Source organism: Acomys russatus, chromosome 30 (genome assembly GCF_903995435.1).
Source record: "Acomys russatus chromosome 30, mAcoRus1.1, whole genome shotgun sequence".
NCBI classification, from domain to species: domain Eukaryota; kingdom Metazoa; phylum Chordata; class Mammalia; order Rodentia; family Muridae; genus Acomys; species Acomys russatus.
The window spans coordinates 14,968,914-14,988,277 of NC_067166.1; the positions used below are offsets into that span (position 1 = coordinate 14,968,914).

The window sequence follows — 19,364 nt, forward strand, 5'->3', positions numbered from 1 at the left end:
AGAATAAGCCTGAAAACCACAAACATCTATGCCAAGTTATAGTTACATTTTCCCACCAATCGGGAATTAGGGATCAGAGCTTTCCTTAGGTGGTTGGTCTGTGTCAACTGACCCAGAGTGTAGGTTTTATAGCCCAACCAATCAGACCCATTTGTTCTCTTGTAGTTAGGAACAATCCTGTTTTAAGGAACAAAGGATGACTAACAGGGAGCTGTGGTTAGGAACAGTCATTGTGTCCCGGAACAGAAGATAACAGAAGCCGTTCCACTATTGGGAAGTCCCCCAGCTCCCCAGGGCCTGGGACCTTGAACTTAGCTTCCCCCTATGATTAAATGGAGTCTGAAAACAAAATAACAGCACTTAGGACAAGTTTCTTTGCTTGTTCCCATCAGTATAAGCCTGCGTCTTAACTTCCTAGGAATTTGCCTGGGTTCCCTTTTTTTTTTTTTGCTCATGTTGTGCTATTAGAAGTTAGGTCACCCTTGCACTTCCATCCCCGCAGCCAGCGTTCTGACCGTGCTCCAAGCGATCCATTGCTAATCAATCACACACAGCCCAGCTTAGCCTTAGAAAGGTGAGTCAAGCAGATTTCTCCCCGTGGGAATATGAGCTGCAGCTGTGGCGGCTCACAGACAAGGTGGTGAGCACGCAGACTTGCAGCTGAAGAGAGAGCGCAGAAAAGGAAGCCATGAAGCCAGCAGGGGGTGAGAGCTCCTGAGAAAGGAGCCCCAAGAGAAAAGAGAAGGAGAGCTCCCAATGGCCCCTCAGTCAGCTTTTGGATGAGTTCCGTGACCCATAAGAGCCCAGGTAAAGTCAGGCCTGGCAGCTCAGGCCTATAATCCCAATTACCTGGAAGCCTGGGGCAGTATACTTCCAAGTTCAAGGCCAGCCTCGGCAACTTAGTGAGCTCTGGTCTCAAAATCAAAAGTATAATGGGCCAGGGCTATGGGGTAGCGGTAGTGTACTTTGCAACCACCTACGAGACCCTTGGTTTGATGCTCAGCTTTAGGGGTAGGGGAGAGTGAGGGTAGAAGGGAGAGCCCAAGTGTAGCCACTTCCGGAAAGCGGATCATGTGCTGGGGGATCCCAGAGAACCGGGCCTAGGATCAGGGTGAGCTCTTGAGTAGCAGACGGTCAGCATTCTTGAAAATAGCGGAATGGGTGGGCAAGATGGTTCAGCAGACGGAGGTGCTTGTAGCCAAGCCCGACAACCTGAGTTCATTCCCTCGGAGCTACACAGCCTGCGGAGGAACCAACTCTCACCTGTTATCCCCTGACCTCTCTGCAGGCACCGTAGCACAACGTGACCCACCCTCCCAAATACATAAACGAACAAATAAATACAGTAACAAATGTAAAGGTACCAGAGAGGTGTGTAGAAGAATTATATGGGAGATTCAATCTAAAAAGAACTTATGATGGCTGATGGCTGCAACTAGTGGCACACACCTGCAATCCCAGAACTTGGGGCTGAGGCAAAGAGGATGGGGAGTTCAAGGTCATCCTGGGCTACAAGAGACTCAGGTACAGGGATGATGTTTATGGATGTTGTTACTGTGTTGCCGATGGTCACATCCTAAGGAATTCATTCTCTCTCTCCTTTCCTATGGATAAAGGAGAACAGGCAGGAGGAAAGGGGATTATAAACCTTCTGAAATTTGCTGTGTGGAGGATGTGGAGGAGAAGGCAGGCTAGATTCTGGGCTTTTGTGGCCCTGCCCTTTGTGTGTATTTAAACTGAACCAAAAGAAAGCAGAGAAGGGGTAGGAAAGAGCAGCTGCGAAAGCAAAGATGTTTCAGAACACCAGGTTCTGGGGAAGAGAATGGAGTTAATTCTGTCCTTTTGAGGCGTCAGTGCATGGAATGACCTCCTGTCCCTAATGCCTATTGTAACTGAACAGAAGCTCATTGCCGTATATAGACTTCCGGTCTGGTTAACTTTACTGTGTGGTGTTTTTAATCAACTTGAAAGATTAAAAAAAATAATCTTTAACATATAAAGTTAACTAAATGGATCTTAATTTTTTTTTAATGTACAAATTATCATCCCAGTTTTATCTGTCTGCCACTAATGAGTCATAAAATTAGCTCATGTTTTTATGGAAAATAGTAAAGTAAGGTCTGAGGAGTGGCAAGGGGACTGTGTACTAATTCGCGTTTTCTCCATGGAGAGACTTTAGGAGTGTTTTGGAGGCTACAGAGCGTGGAGGTAGTGGATAGTACGGAGGCTTCTGGACTGAGATACTCCAGACCTGCTTCCCAAGGCGTGCGACCAACGGAGAAGCACAGCTCCCGTTCCATCCACCGGCCACGCCTATATTTCAAATGTGTAACTGACAGCTTAGTGAACAGTTTGTTGTTCTATACAGCTGGGCCTGGGAAAGCAGGGATTACTAGGCAAGCCTCCACCCCTGCCCCACCCCCCCCCCACCCCTACCCCACCCCAGCCCATCCCACCCCACCCCTGCCCCACCCCCATTACATATTGGAGGCCATTGGGGAGGACCCCTCTCTCCAGGTGGGCTTTGGAAGTCCCACCTCTAGTTTCTTGTTAACATTAAGAGTGGAGCTCCCTCCTTAGGATCTAAATTACAGTGCAAAGAGGTGACTCCTTGTTGAGACCCTTCAAAGCAAAGCTACTTCCTCTGGTCAAACGAACAGGACCCAAGGTCGGCCTGTGCCCTGAGTGGAGACTTCACAGTAAGATACCCAAACCATTACATACTACTCTTTCCTTTTAAGGATTGCGGCTGGACCTGTCAATCAGCTGAGTAGGGAAGCTAGTTCACTTGAAGATGTGCTAAGGAGTGGAGAGGACTAAATGTCCCTTTAATGTGGTTGGGTACTTAGCCCTCCAGAAGCCTGCCCATCACCTATGCTTGAAGTACTCCCACGAAGCTGCACGGCAGAGCCTGGCGCCTTTCCCTAATCCTGACTTTGCCTTTTCTTCCCTTCAGATATTGGCCAAAAGCCTACACATGCATTTCCTGGAACTCCGGGCTTTCTCTTCCTCCCAAGACCTCTCCTTTCCACCCTGCAAGTGCTTGCTGACATCAATTGCAAGTGGCATGGCTTTGCCTTTTCTCTCTTCTCTCTCTCTCTTCCTCCCTCCTTCCCTCTCTCCTCTCTCTTGCCTCTCTTTCTTCTCTCTCTCTCTCTCTCTCTCTCTCTCTCTCTCTCTTTCACTCTCCTCTCTCTCTCTTCTCCCCTCCCCCGGAAGCTGCCAAGGGAAGTTTGCCCACTCTGTTGACTTTCTCTCAGACACTAATAAAATCATACTTAAGCTTCTTTCAGAGTCTGTTTTTGTTTGTTTTGTTTTGTTTTATTAACTTTCTTTCTTAGGGAAAATAAGAGGTTTCTCTGGTAACACCGTTTTCCTGGCCCGTCCAGGTTACAGAAGCCTTAGGCAAGCATTTAGGAAAAGAACAGATAACTCTTCAGTTAAAAAACAACTCTGTCACCAGGTGTGGTGGCGCACACGTCTAATCACAGCACTCGGGAGGCAGAGGCAGGTGGATCTCTGTAAGTTCAAGATCAGCTTGGTCTACAAAAAGAGTTCCAGGACAGCCAAGGCTATATAGAGAAACCCTGTCTCAAAAAATAAAAAACAAAAACAAAAACAAAACAAAACAAAACCTGATGGCGTCATGAATGTCGAATGGACAAAACATTCTGAGAATGAGGGGACAGGAAAGGGGGGCAGAACGTAAGGAGATGCCAAGTAAGAATAAAAGCTGAAAAGTGCTCCTTAGAATCAACTTCTTTGGTGCTGTGAGCACAAGTAGTTAGTTATAGGGGACCAGTAACGAGAAAAGCCAGACCACACCATAAATTGAACAAGGCAAGGGGTTAGAGAAGTGGGGCATACTTTTTTTTTTTTTTTTAACTCCAGGGAAAATAATCTTTGAATAAGATGAATATAAAGAGTGTCAGTTAGCAGCAAACATTTGGCTGCAGTTAAAAAAAAACCAACAACAACTCAATAACAGAAGCTGGGGCAATTGTTTTACTGGATCACTTAAGAAGTTTGGCAGGTGCCAGAACATCCAAAATAGCTTAGTTCTCTTTTCCGACTCTGTTAAAGCTGCCTCAGTTCTAACCATACACATCTGTATGACTCACATCGGAAGAAAAGGAGACGCCACGTAAGATTAAAGCCTGAAAAAATCGGCACGTGTTAAGCAGAGTGGTTATTGATGATGAGTAGTGGCACGAACAATTTTAGGGAACTGATGAAGACAAAAGCCGGCTGTCTTTGATCATCCATATCAATATGTGGTTATGATTAACACAGATGATTGGCTTCAGACCAACACTTTTGATTATTTCCATCTTTGGGTGTTTAAGAGTTCACGTGTTTGACCCGATAGTGTCTTCCACTGTCACTTTTCCCCTTAGTTTTGTTTGGTTGGTTTGGTTTCGGTTATAGTTTTTCGAGACATGGTTTCTCTGTGTAGCTATGGCTGTCCTGGAACTTACTCTGTACACCAAGCTGACCTCGAACTCATAGAGATCCACCTGCCTCTGCCTCCCTGAGTGCTGGGATTAAAGGTGTGTGCCACCACTGCCTAGCCACCCATGGTTTTTATGTGCGTGCTGGGATTAGAACTCAGGTCCACATGCTTGCACAGTTTACCAACTGGCCATCTCCCCAGTCCCCTTGATGTATTATTGAGATATGGTCTCATTTTATAGCCCAGATTGGCTTTGATCCATTTCTCAGCCTCCCAAGTGCTAGAATGGCAGGTTTATACCACTGTGACAAACTATCTCCTACGTCTTAATGAACATTGCACTGTTTATAGAGGTGGTTTGGATAGTTACAGTTTTCTCACGGGTTCTCAATATTCCCAGCTCCATGCAATTCAGTTTTTAGAGTGACTTTTTGCTGCTGGAATCACTCAGGTTTACATAGGTTGAGCTTATGTCTTCAAGTCCTATAGATCTAGCTATCCTATGTTTAACGTCCAAATTGGAAATTACAGTAGCCGCAGAGGATTATAAATACAAAGAGACAGAAGGTGAGCATCTTCGTTGCTGTTGTTCTGTGTCACTGGAGTGTCTGTTAGGTGTATTATAAAACAGTAGGCAAACTGAGCATCAATGTGTACAGTAAGAGAAAAATGGTAGGATCATATGTGAAATAGTTCACTGATTTTGAATATATTTCAAATCCAGACTCTTTGAATTGTTTAAAGGTTAATTTATTTTTGTTTCTGTGTAATATGTATCTATGTGAGTGTTTGCCACCTGTATGCAGGTGCCTGTGGAGCCAGAGGAGGACACTGGATCACACGCACGTGGAGTTACAGGCAGTTGTGAGCTACCCAACGTGGGTGCTGGGAACTGAACTCCAGTCCCCTGAAAGAGCAGCAAGACCTCTGAATTGCTGAGCCCCAGATTTCCTCTTTCCAAGTGAAAACCAAAGGAGCACGTGCTGAATTTTCTGATGAACCAGGACATTTTCAAGTACAGAGATAGTGGAAAAAAATCCAGAATTGTTCTCAAAGGAACCAAGACACAGACTATGGTGGTATGGTTGTGAAAGCAGATTCACCAAATTTATCATCGGATTGAAGTTTTTTTTTTCCCCCTAATCACTGGCGTGCCTGTTGCTCATGTAAAAGAAACTGTGAAATCAAAAGCTTAAAAAATGGTTTTTTAGTAAATGGGCAAATCTAGCCGCACTGACACTTAAACCCTGATACTTGAAGGAAAGTGGCTTTGAAGTCATTGACACTTTTGTGAAACTCCCTGAGGCTTAAAGACAGAAAGGCTGAGGGGCTGGGGAGATGGCTCAGGGGTTAAGAGTTCTTGTAGAGGACCAGGACTCCATTCCCAGCACCCACAGGGCAGCTTACAACCGTGTTTAACTCCAGCTCCAGGGAATCTGACTCCCTCTACTGGCCTCTATGGGCACTGCACCCATGTGGTGCTCATACATACATACATACATACATACATACATACATACATACATACAACTAAACACTCACATACATGAAATTTTAAAAGTAAATAAATACATTACACACATGCCAGACCAGTTTGTTGCAACAGAATGTATAGATATTAAAATTGTCCTTTTAAAAAACTATATTATTTAAATATATTTTAGAAATAGTATCTTCTTTTTTCCCTTTTGTGACGTAATAGTTGTTTCATTTTTATTTTTCTCATTTGTTTTTTACTGATATAATTATATATGTGTACATCAATAGAAAATTTTCAGTTTTTATATTTCTTTTCTAGTTACTATTTCTTGTTTTATTTCATGTTATTACTGAAAAAAATAACTGTCATATTTAAAGATTTTTAAAAAATGAATCACATCATGTGGTTCTCCAAAATGTTTTCCTTTTTCCAGTATTGGGGATTGAATCTATGGCCTCGAACACGGCAAGCGAGCATTCTACCACTGCGCTACCACTTAGACCCGCCTTTAAGACAGAGTCAAAGTTGCCCAGGCTGGTCTTGAACTGCAAAACTCTTCCTCAGCTTGCTGAGTAAGGGACCTCACCAGGAACACTTGAACTAGTGGGGTGAGCGGGACGTCCCTGTGTGGCTTCTCCGCGAGCTTAACTTGCCAAACAGTAAATACTCAACCTATAGGCAGAATGATGCAGATGCTCTGAAGACCACAGCACTCCGTAGGATCCTGTGGACCAGACACGTGCAGCAGGTGGAACCATAGAAAAGATGCAACCCTACTGTAGCCACCCTCATCTGTGTCCAAAGAGGCTTTCTTATTCTCAGCCCCCCAAACCCTGACCAGAGTCTCTCATTGACTCAGTCCAGCTGGATGTCAAGGAGGTGACGAGGCCTGGGCTCTTGTGTAAGCTTCGGCTCCTTGTGATATAGAGCAAAGATGAGGAGGACCATGGGCGACAGCGGCGAGATGTCTGTTGATTCGTGGTCAAGAGGAGCACGTATGCCCAGTCGGAAGGAGTGAGTGCTGGGAGAGCTAATACTTTAAGAAGTGCGGTGGTGGTGCGAGCCTTTAATCCCGGGACTAGGGAGGCAGAGGCAGGTGAATTGCTATGAGTCCAGGACAGCCAAGGCTACACAGAGAAACACTGTCTACGGGGGTGGGGGGTGGGGGAACCTGTCTGCGGCGGGGCAGGGGGGAGGGTGGGGGGGGAAGAAGTCTACTTACGTTATGACTGCACTAATTACTTTTATTGCTGTGACTACCTGACCAGAAGCGGCTTCAGGGTAGAAAGGTTGATCTGGGGTCATGGTTTGAGGAGACAGTTCACCGTGCGAGGGAAGGCATATGGTGACATTAGCTTGAGGCTGTGGTAATAGGAGGGACAGGCTGTTTGCTCACACCTCTCACCAGAGACAGGAAGCAGGGCTGGGCTATAAACTTCAAGCTCATCCCTGACCTAGAGACCCTCCAACTAGGCTGCCCCTCCTAAAGGCTCTACAGTGTCCCCAAACGCAGCATTACCTGGGAATGAAGTTTTCAAAGCACAAATCTCTAGAGAACTTTTTACACTTAAGCCATAATGCAAACATTTTTTTTTCTCCAAGACAAAGTGAAATATACTATTATTTAGGTTCAAATAGGAACACACACACACACACACACACACACACACACACACACACACACACTGAATCTGGTATTTCTTATTAATAATTCTAGGAGTTTAAAGACATAGTTTACATTGTGTGATTTTTTTTTAATATTATTTAACACAATTGTGTACATTTTGCTTTTTCAAGACTCTCCTCAAAATAGCACATATATTTCACTTTTTTCCCTAGTAGTGGAGTTTTTTTGTTTGTTTGTTTGTTTGTTTGTTTTAGAGTATGGTTCTCTTCAATACATGTGCTCACATTAGTTTGTATACTCTGACATGGTTGGACAGATTTGTCATGTGGCTTATTTTTAAGAAATGGGTATAAAGTGTAGACAGCGTGGCTTACCCCTAAAATAAGCAGTGTTCACATTGCTTTTTATGCACAAAATAAGGGCACAAAAGGATGCAAAGGTCCATGAGTTGTAGAAGGCACATACTAACTAGGTCGAGAAGAGAGCTGCCGCCATGGCCAGGCTGTGGTCAAGCAGAGAGGATCACCTTCTGTTTTCTAGGATCCATTGCCGCCAGTGCCCTGCAAGGCCAGATTGCCTTCTCAGGGCAGAGCGTGCTCTGCTCTCGGCTCCAGCTCTGAGGTTGGAGATGGTAAGCAGTGGGCAGGATGAAGGGGTCAAGGCAGTTTCCTTCTGAAACTTCACTCTCAGCCCTTATTCAAACTTGCCCACTTCGTAAGTTTGGAGAGTCTTAGAGCTAAAGGCAATTTTATTTTACTTTTTTATTTTATTAATTTATTCATATTACATCTCAATTGTTATCTCATCCCGTGTATCCCCCCATTCCTCCCGCCCTCCAGTTTTCCCCTTACTCCCCTCCCCTATGACTGTGACTGAGGGCTAAAGGCAATTATTATTCTTTTCTTTTTTCTTCTCACCTTTTCCCTCCCGACACACACACACACACACACACACACACACAGAGAGAGAGAGAGAGAGAGAGAGAGAGAGAGAAAGACAGAGACAGAGACAGAGACAGAGACAGAGAGAGAAAGAGAACAAATTCAACAATAAACAATAAAAGCCACTGCTTATGAGAATTTTTATGCTATAATATGCTATTGAATATGCTGTATGGATGCTCAAGGGTTCTTCCTGTTTCAGGAGGACCAGCAAGTGTAACACTCTAACAGCAGGTAGAAGGGCCAAAGGACCTCAGGACACTCCTCGGCCACCTGTTTTAGGGATTTACAAGCCCATGAGAGCCTTTCCTTAGTCGTAAATGCCTCCCACACCAATGTCTATAGCCTAGTGTATCATGAAAGCAGTTTAGAACAGACTTCAGTCCTGTTTCTGATCCTCAAGGGCCTAACTGTGGCAGCCAGGAACAGAGTGGTGAGTAATGCTAACCACAACTTACCACAGGGGCATGCAGGTCAGTTATCTCACTGAAGAGATATCTCTTACCAGTCTTATCTCAGTTGGGTAGCTTTTCTTCATACGCACCAAGCACCAACGGTTGGTTGTGAGTTCAGACAGAAGGTGTTAGGGCTGCTTGGTCTTTGTGGCTGGCACTTAGCATAGTCAAAGGTGTTGAAACAAACAACGGTTGGGGAGGAGAAGCATTGAAGCATAGGCGTTCTGACTCACACCTTACCTTGCTGGTCTGTAGCTCGGAGACAGTGGGAGTGCATGGCTGTGTGTGTGGTTCCCTAGTGTAGGTAAAGACTCCTTCATGGCAGTTTGCAAACTGTGTTGTTACATCTAATAACGTCATTGTTCCTAACAGTGTTGATAGGAGTAGGACAAGAAGAAATAGCTACTTAGGTGCAGAGATTTTTTTTTTTTTTCAAAACTGAAGGTATGGTAAGATACATGGTGAAAAACTAAGTGTGCATCCATCCCTAGGGATGACCAGTCTCTCTCTCTGTCTCTCTGTCTCCCTGTCTCCCCACTCCTCCCCCCATACACACACACCTGCAGAAAATAAAAACACGCCATCCCTAGCTTTCCCTAATTTCAAGGAAAGCTATATTGGGACTTGTTCCACATTACCTTTTTAAGTGATTAAAACTTCCAGGCACATAACTGACAACACTTTGAAACATAAAATGGTAGTGACAGCTCTGTTTCAACAGCAGCAGAGAAGATGAAGTACTTTGGAGTTGATTTAATAAGAAAGATGTAAAAGCGTCAGAGGAAAATGTTAATGTGCTCCTAAAGGTTGCAAAAGCAGGCCCTGGGAAGCGGCATGGCCCCTCTCAGTCTCAGATACAACTGAGTATCATGGGGAGCTTGGCTTCTGCAAACTAACGTAGAAACAACTCAGTTCCAATAAGGCACCAACAAACATTTTACTTACTTAGTTTAAGACTTGCTGTACTGGCCCTGAGCCGACCATCTTTTTCTCTTGGCCTCCTGAAGGCTGGAGTTACAGATGTGTACTACCACACCCAGCTCCAAAACTCTTTCACCAGACCAAACACATTGATATGAAAGATCACACAGGAAAGCAAGATGCAGGGATAACTAGGAAAACACCAAAGGTACAAAGCGGTGGGAGGTCACTGCTCCTAGCATCACATATTGCAAAGCTTATGCATGGCTCAGTAACACAAATAATACAAACCATGGGTAAATAAAGCCAGTGGAATAGCAAAGAACAACCTGAAATAGGCCCAAGTTTCTATGGAAACAAAGTATATGATAATAGTGGTATCTATATCTTTGAGGCACAAATGGGCTTCTTTTATAGTGCGCAATAATAATAGTTCAGCATCTGGAAGTATCACACTTTACAATGATTTTTTTTTTTTTTTTTTTTTTTTGAGACAGGGTCTCATTTTATAGCCCAATCAGCTTGGCCTCCAACCTGTGTCTGCCGTCAAGTGCTGTGATTAAAATGTGTGTCTGCAGTCCTGGCTGCGGTTGACTTTAAATCGCTAATTTTAGAGGTCAAGAATCAGAGTGATTTACACTTTAATCTTTGGGTCAGGTATCTGCTCAATTTTGTTTGTACCCCTTGTGTCCCCTCACCTGGGGATAAGGGAGTTTGAAATCCAGGCTGACTTAAGACGGTCGTGATAGCCTCCCGCCTTCTTGGTTTGTGGTTTCCCAAGGCAGTCTTTATTCTTGCTCCAATAGTTTGTCCCTGAACAACCGGCCTTTTCAAATGGCACATAGCCAAACCCGTTTGGTGACACTGTGAGCATAGGTGCAGGTTTTTATGTGGGCCTACAATCTTAATTCCTTTGGGCAGATTCCAAAGTGTGGTGCTGCTGCAAAAAGTATGGTTGGTTTTGTAAGAACAGGCCCAACTGCCTTCAGCACAGTAGTTATTAGTTGCTGGTGGTAGTGAAACTGTTCAAACCCAGGCACATATGGATGGGGAGGGGAATAGAGCTAGTGGCACCCACAGTGAACCTATGGCTTCATATAGACACATGCAGACAAAGGAAGTGGGTATGTATACAAAAGACTTATGTATGCACTGAATGCAAATCACGGCTCTCGCTCTAAAGTGAATAGCAGCTAGTTTATTCAAAGCAGAGTAGGAACTGTCCATGCCTCAGGAACACAGATCCTACATGTACCACTGCAGAAGAGCTCACAGATGGAAGAACCCCATAAGCTAAGGCACTTTCCAGTTATATCGGGGGACATCAGGTAGGTGGACTACAGTCCAGCAGAGACTCTCTTCTGTAGGTTTCGCATGTGGTCTTGTAACATTCTTAGCTTAGGTTAGGCTTGGGGGGAAGCTAGTGCTCTGCTAAGTTACTGTGTTCCAAAAGAGTTCCCCCAAGGAATGCAAAGACATTTTCAGACCCAGAGATTGACAATACATGGTTATTAGGGTGGCTGAAGGTAGCCCAAGATGATTTTAGCTCTTGACTGGAAACACTGTTTTTCTCCTTAATCCCAGAGTTCTAAGTAATTAGCTGCCAGGACTTCAACAGGGGTGTGGTTTCTTCAGAGAACTTCAGTGCAGTGTACAGACATATGTCTAGTTGCTATTGACCACCTTCTGAGAGCCAGGAAGCAATGACGACACAAGACAAGAAACACACCTCGGCACCACTTTGGGTTTCCACCCAGACACATTCCTTAGAGAAATACCCAATTCCAAATTAGACGAGGGCTAATACACAACGGGCCTAGGAAATCTTATTGTGCCAAAAGTTAATGATGAAATTAGAGATTAAAAAGGAGGAGCCAAAAGGACACAAGAACCAGATCACAGAGGCTTCTGTGGCCAAATTGGAGAAAATTTAGGCATAGAAATAACCACATGACTCCTGGCTATATATATTTAAATGTGGTGTGTGTGTGTTGTGTGTGTGTGTGTGTGTGTGTGTGTGTGTGTATGGGGGCATGATTATGCTAAAGGACTATGGCATACTGGTCAAAACAAAAATTCAAGAGTTCATAGTGAATTAAATACATAGGAGACTCAGAAGGTCACTAAAACTCAGAAGGAAATTAAAAAGTCACCATTGGTAGCCATCCTAATTATAATCTATTCCTGCAAGAAATGAAAACCAATAAGCAATAGTTTGAGGACTCCTTGCAAGCGGGAAATGATAACTTTGCAGTGGGGACCTGAGGCCGGTAATGCAGTGATCCCACAAGAGAGCAAACCAATTGTCTGTCTGTCTGTCTGAGGCACCAGGAAGCACCCATATCACTTTCCTGAGCTTTTGTATAGGAAAGATTTGCTTGAGTCAAATCCAAAAGAAACACCAAGCAAACACCAGCAGTTTAAAAAAAAAATAACTATTGGGCGCAGTATGTATGCCATGGGTGATTAGTGTCTCATCCATCTGCGTGTTTCCGGGCATCACCAGCCTGCACGCTGAGTTGGACATGGAGGACATGGGGAGTCTGGGGTGTGTATTTAGTTTCAGGAGTAGTAATTACAGGAGGGCTTTTCGTCTTAAGCTGTTTGATTTTTATCAAGAAAAGTCTGGGACGGTGGCATATGACTGTAATCCCAGTTCCTCACACTATTAAGACGCAGAGGCAGGAGGGCAGAGCTGGAGGAAGCTATCTAAGATATTCTCCTTGGGTTTTATAATGCCGAAATTTAAAAACTTCCCGGCTACATTTTACTAAAGATGAGAAGTACTTCTCCACTTCAAAGAAAAAAATGTTAACTGTGTTAAGAGAGAAGCATATTTAAGGCTAAGTTTTCCAAAAAAGGAAAAACATTTACTCTCACACAAAGGCAGAAGTGAATATATCCGAAGATTTTATTTAACTAACTAAGGAAGAAACCGATAAAGAAACGAAAACTGGTATAAGGACCACAGGAAACGCCAACCAGCTGTGGCAGAAGTCTTCCGAGTTTATCAGCAATAGTGACTTTTCGAGGCTCTCATTCATCTGAAGCTTCTAACGCCCTAAAATAATTCCTACGGATCTGGTCTCAGCCCAAGACGGTGTGTTCTCTAGGGACTGCAATATTTTCCCTCCACCTAATAGTTAATCACTCATCTCTAGACATTGAGTAAGCAGATAGTCTCTTACAGGCACACCTGGTGGGGGGGGGGAGGACGGAGGGTGGGAGGGAGAGAGAGAGAGAGAGAGAGAGAGAGAGAGAGAGAGAGAGAGAGAGAGAGAGAGAGAGAGAGAGAGAGAGAGGTGATAGAGATGATAGATACAGAGAGAGACAGAGACAGAACTTGAAATGAAACTCCACTACCAAAAAGAAGGCCCTGTTTGGCCCACTGCTAATGGGAAGGAAGTGGCTTCATGGGCACACAACTCATAAATTAATCGGAAACACCATCTGCAGGGCTCTCTCTTTTCTCACCTGCCCCAAGCTATGGCTTTGAATTAGACACAAGTTGCTGGTTACAACAGCACCACAGAGAGAGAGAGAGGGAGACAGACACACAGACAGACACACAGAGAATGTGGAGGCAGGAGCTGGGTTCTCCTGCAGTAGAAGGGGTCGCTAAAAATAGTGCTTAGCCTTCAAGGTTGCAGTTAGATTTAATGGTTAGATTTAATCAGATAAAGTCTGTGAAAACACGTTGCAACTTGTGATTTTCAACTTCATGGCTGGGAAAAAATAACAGGCCTTTGGGCCTTTGGAAGCACCAGCAGTTTGCAGGCACGCTCTGCTCTGTGCCGGCTCCTCCCCCGGACCACACCGGGAGGCGGAGGCCGCGCACGCCGGCCCTCCCCAGCCCCGGGCCCGCCCAGGTGACTGTAATCTTGCGGGGTCCCAAGCACTCAGTTCCCCATTCTGTCCCAGCAGCTGGGGCTCCACAGGCTGCGAAGAATGGGCAGGCTGAGCGGATGCAGGGGGAGCCGGGCCAGAGATCCAGGGCCGCAGCTGCCGCTGTTGCTGCTGCTACTGTCGCCGGGATGGGCCTCCCGGGCCTCCCAGCCGCCCCATGTGGTCTTCGTGCTAGCGGACGACCTGGGCTGGAACGACGTGAGTTTCCACGGCTCGACCATCCGCACGCCGCACCTGGATGCGCTGGCGGCCGACGGGGTGGTCCTGGACAACTACTACGTGCAGCCGCTATGCACGCCCTCGCGGAGCCAGCTGCTCACCGGCCGCTATCAGGTACTGGGCGGCCTCCGCCCCGGCCCACCTGGGCCTTCCGTCTCGCGTGGCACCGTGAGCCCGAGCGTTGTCACCCAGGGGGCTCAGTCCGACCGCGATCGCTGCCCAGGATTCCCCAGGCTGGTGCCCAGCGTGGCCTCTGCGCATGCCTGGTTTCCTCTTGCTGGTGGTGTGCTGGACTGGCTTTCGTTTTCTGTAGGTCAGAGGAGAGGGGGTTTCTGGGAACTCGAGGTGCAGTGTCTGTGAACCCCCAAGGAGAAAGATAGGTCGGGTCCTGAGGAGGAAGGATGGAGGAGAAGGAGGCCGAGGGAGGTCCAGAGTGGAATTAAACTGAGAGACCGCTTTGGGGAGGATCCTGGTAATTGATGTGCCCCAGTGGTCCCTAGGTCAGGAGAATTGGAAACCACGATGGGAGTTTTAGAGATTAGCTTGGAAACGCTAGAAAGGCTGGGATTGTTGACAAAGAGAACATCATGTGAAAAGCCTTCAGCAAGTGAGAGCTTGGGCCGGGAGGGGGCGGGGATGAGGGCGGGACAGTGAAAGGACTTAACCTTTCTTTCAGTCCTCCTTGTGCCTGAGAGCCAGGCCACAGCTGAGACAATTTACAGCCTAGGCTCCTCTGTGTCTCTCTTTCCTTTAGTAAGCTACCCGCTTGCCTGTAACTAACTGTATGTCAACACCTGGAAACTCTAGCGCCGCCCTCTAGATCATCTCCCTGCTGTGCACGACCAACGATGGAAGTCATTTCCAGGTTCTCCGCACCCCTAGAATGAAACATAGGGGTATTGATACTCCTTCCACATTTGAGGGTGAATCCAGCCCATACGGCTATCTTCACTGTCCCTTTAGAAAAGTGTCTGCGATTAATGATGCATTTGCCCACAGATTTTTGTGTTTGTTAGATGACTAAGAACGTTTTTGTAGTGTATTATTGTCGTTAAACTTAATAAAACAACAACAACAACACCCACCCGGTGAGGTAATTATCTCGAACCCCCTTTACAGGTGAGGAGATAGATAACTTGCCTAAATTGGATGTCAGTGGAGGAGTCACACAGCTATCCATCAATCACAATCCTGCATCCACTAGTCATGTCAGACCCATGAAACTAGGCTTCCCCGGTTCATTCTGAGGTTGATGGGCTTATAAAGTCCTGATGTGATTATGACCAAATTAAATACAGTAAGTTTTAATGGTTACTATTGGGTACTGGTGTTCTCTCTCTCTCTGTCTCTACCGTCTCTATCTATCGCTGCATCTATTTCTACACACACACACACACACGATCACACAATCTCCTGGCCTCTCTTCATGCGAAGATTTAGACAACATGGTGCCATATGGATAGTCAGAGTAAGTCAGCCAAAGATGTCAAATAGCAGCTATTCGAGGAAACACGGGTCAGCAGTAAATACAAGTACAATGCAGTGCACTGTGTGATAGATTGTAAGCATACTGCGTATTCAACAGGCATCTTATACTTGCTGCCCTCCTACACGTGGGTTCCCATAACCTTTCAGATCGAGCCTCATGGTCTAAGACTGAGGTAAAGGTTCCAACAGGGTCCAAAGGCTGAAAAGAGAAGATGCTGTTTTTTCTGAGGGACCCAGAAACATCTGCAGCCAGAGTTTACTCTGGAGCTAAAGTATGGTTTGCTTCCCCACCAGCTGTAAGAGCGTTCCAGGGGATCGACTATGCGGCTAAGTGTAATCAGTAGTCCCCAGGCCAGGGCCAGCATCTCCCGGCACACTATTCCCCAGGAGTAGGGGAAAGTTGTTCTGCATTTGCCCTGAACAGCAAGAACTGAACTCGTGTTACAAAATAACGGAGGGGCTGCTTGTTCATTTGTGTAACATCCTCCTAACATACTGGGAGAAGACAGCAAACACTGCACCTCGCACCTCACCTGCAGATTGATTACTTTTACCCCCTCATGTGCTACAGCCACCAAGCACGTGAAAATACGTGAGTATTGGGAGTTAATAAGTTAAAAAGTGGTTAATAAGTGACGGAAAAGGAGAAGTTGTATACTTCAGAACCGTCAGGGGCTGACATCTCAAAGGAGCTGACTTAAACAGTGGTTTGTTTGTTTTTCTTTTTTTCCCCCTCCCATTATAGTCTGTCAAGATTCATGGGATCCTATTAAAGATTCCTTTGGTTTAACAGTACCCTCTCTCAGCATCTAAGAATGAGCGCGTTGCTTTCAGAACTACATGTTGGTAATTCTGGGTATCTTTCTCATATCCTTCAAAAACTAATCAGAACAGAGTGATTTTTATATTTAAATAATTCAAAACTAACAACATTTTTTCTTGTTTAGCACCATTGTAAGCACCACAAGAAAATATTTTTCTGTATCTTCCAAATATCCAATTTTAGAATTTGGGTACCCTTAGAAAAATAAGATATTGGCCAAGCGCTGCAAAAGTTAGCTAGTTTTGTCCAGTCTATTTTGGATCGATCCTTGGGGCTAGCCCTTTTTAAAGTTGATATGCATGCAGTTTCTTGAGGAAACAGTAGCTGAAGCAGTCTTTGATATTGAATCGCCTGGGCTACCTGCCTTGTCTTTATAATTATCTGTTTTTTGCTCTGAAAATAAGCAAACTTTCACAAGTATTAGTATAAGTACATATATATATATGTATATGTGTGTGTGTATATATATATATATATATATATATGTAGAGAGAGAGAGAGAGAGAGAGAGAGAGAGAGAGAGAGAGATTGATTCAAGGTGTACAAATTATTTAAAGATAAACATCTGCTATGTTTTTGAGCAGGTGTAAGCCATCAATGTTATACATCTGTTTGAGCTGTAATATCCAAGCTGTAAGAAAGAATGGCATGGTATAAGGACCAGGTATCCTTTATTATTCCCTTGCTGTACAAACTCATTCATGTATTATGTACTAAGAGGTCTTTTCCTGCTCATATCTAATCTTTGTAAATTCTGTTGGCAACAATATTTTTTTTTCACTCCCTGTAGAAATATAGTCATAATCCCAGCCCCATCTCAAAACTTTGCAGGTTTCCAGTCTATGCTCATTAAGTCTTTATAGTAAATTGATTGTCCTAATTCCTCAGTTTTTTTCTATAACCCAGTGTCTCTCAGCTGCTGTTGTCCCTTCATCACCAACATTCAGAAAATTTAAAGTCAACAAAGCACTATTTAATCTGTCCCTGGGCTCTTTACTCTTCCCTTTTGTTTAATAAGCATCTCTTTTAAGGTATGATTAGCTCTTTCAACAACTGCCTGCCCTGTTGGATTGTGTGGTATACCAGTAATATGTTTAACATTATAACATGTAAAGAATTTCTTCATCTTAAGAAACACATATGCAGGAGCGTTATCAGTTGTTTTTTTTTTTTTTTTGTGCAGGTATTCCCATAATTGCCATTATTTCCAACAAATGAGTAATTACACAATCAGCCTTTTCTGAACGTAGGGCAGTTGCCCATCTAAATCCCGGATATTTATGATGTACATATTTTAGTTTTCCAAATTCAGCAAAATGAAACACATCCATCTGCCAGATTTTATTCCTTTTTGTACCCTTAGGGTTAACTCCAGCAGGTAAAGGGTTTTAATTATACAGTGAACACATAGGATTAATTATTTCTCTGGCTTGTTGCCAAGAGATAGGGAACCTTTTCTTCAAACCCTTACCGTGAACATGATGTTTCTCATGAAATTTTGAGGCTTCGAGCACATTCCCTATTAATAATTGGTCGATTTCCTCATTTCCTTGTGCCAACGGACCTGGTAAACCTGTATGGGATCGAATATGAGTAATATACAAGGGATAGTTTCTGCTTCTGATAACCTGTTGCAGTTCTATAAATAATGTAGTCAATTCAGACTTATCAGGAGTACATTCAGCCGTTTCCATATGTAGAACAACTCTTTCTATAGTAGGGTGTCAATCATAATAATGTTTGGAGAGCTATTGCTTGGAGAACCTCTTTCCATTTGAAAAGCCAGAAAAAGTCCAGGCTAACCGAACTTTGCTCTCTTGAGCTTTGGTTTTATTCTGGCTTGTTTGGTTTTTTGCTTGTTTGTTTTGTCTTATTCTTCATTCCAAAGGGATGAATACAGAAAATGTGTAGGAATGAGAGAAGCAGATTTCAGTCTTGACCCTGTCAGATTCAGACCTGCTGCACTCAGTTCCTCATAGATAGACAGATACAGGGCCCGGGCCAAGCTCCAGTGCTCTGTCTAGTATCAAGTTTCTTTGACCATAATGATTTGTGTTCTTGGGGAAAGGGTGTATTATTTTACTCACCAATCCTTCTTTGGTAATGTGTAAGGCCTAGCACTCCCTTACACACTGCAGGGGAACAGACAACTCTTGCTAGCACTGTCTTACACACTGCAGGGAAGAGATGACCCTTGTTAGCACTGCACAGGAAGAGATGCCCCTTGCTAGTACTGCCTTACACACTGCACAGGAAGAGATGCCCCTTGCTAGTACTGCCTTACACACTGCACAGGAAGAGATGCCCCTTGCTGGCACTTCCTTACACACTTCACAGGAAGAGATCCCCCTTGCTAGTACTTCCTTGCACACTGCACAGGAAGAGATCCATCCCCCTTGCTAGTACTGCCTTACACACTGCACAGGAAGAGATCCCCCTTGCTAGCACTGCCTTACACACTGCACAGGAAGAGACAAACCCTGCTAGCACTGCCTTACACACTGCACAGGAAGAGACAAACCCTGCTAGCACTGCCTTACACACTGCACAGGAAGAGACAAACCCTGCTAGCACTGCCTTACACACTGCACAGGAAGAGACAAACCCTGCTAGCACTGCCTTACCCACTGCACAGAGTACTTATTCTACTGTTGAGAATTAAATGGGATGTTTATTACCAATTCTTCCACATGAACCTCTTCACCCTCATATTTTGGTGGAAATTTGATGGAGCCTGAGGTGGGTGGGGGCTAGTGGGGAGACTGAGTAGCAGGTAAGGGAGATGGTTAATGGTAAATATGACAATTAGATGGGATTCAGTCCAATAGCCAGGCTAGTGTTCTCCTCAGACATTTATTCAGTATCTTCAAAGTCTGTCTATATACTTTATTTTTAAGTAGAAAAGACAAAGTGTAAAAATTCAAATTTGGGGGAGGGGAGAGAGGTATTATTTTCTTACATGGTGTAGCCCCTGGTAACTTGCCCCTATTCCAGTAAAGTCTTCCCACCCCACCCTCAGGCAAGAAACTCTAATTACACTCATTGGGTCAT

The 19,364-nt window shown here is 44.6% G+C and overlaps 1 protein-coding gene across 1 annotated transcript in view; it reads left to right on the forward strand.

The window, feature by feature from the left end:
* The first annotated feature begins 13,702 nt into the window (after positions 1 to 13,702).
* Positions 13,703 to 19,364, forward strand: part of Arsb (arylsulfatase B) — a 139,338-nt gene continuing 133,676 nt past the window's right edge. Inside the window, exon 1 of the mRNA XM_051172240.1 lies at positions 13,703 to 14,116. Coding sequence (XP_051028197.1) covers positions 13,826 to 14,116 — 291 coding nt within the window. The 5' untranslated portion in view covers positions 13,703 to 13,825. The remainder of the gene's footprint in view (positions 14,117 to 19,364) is intronic.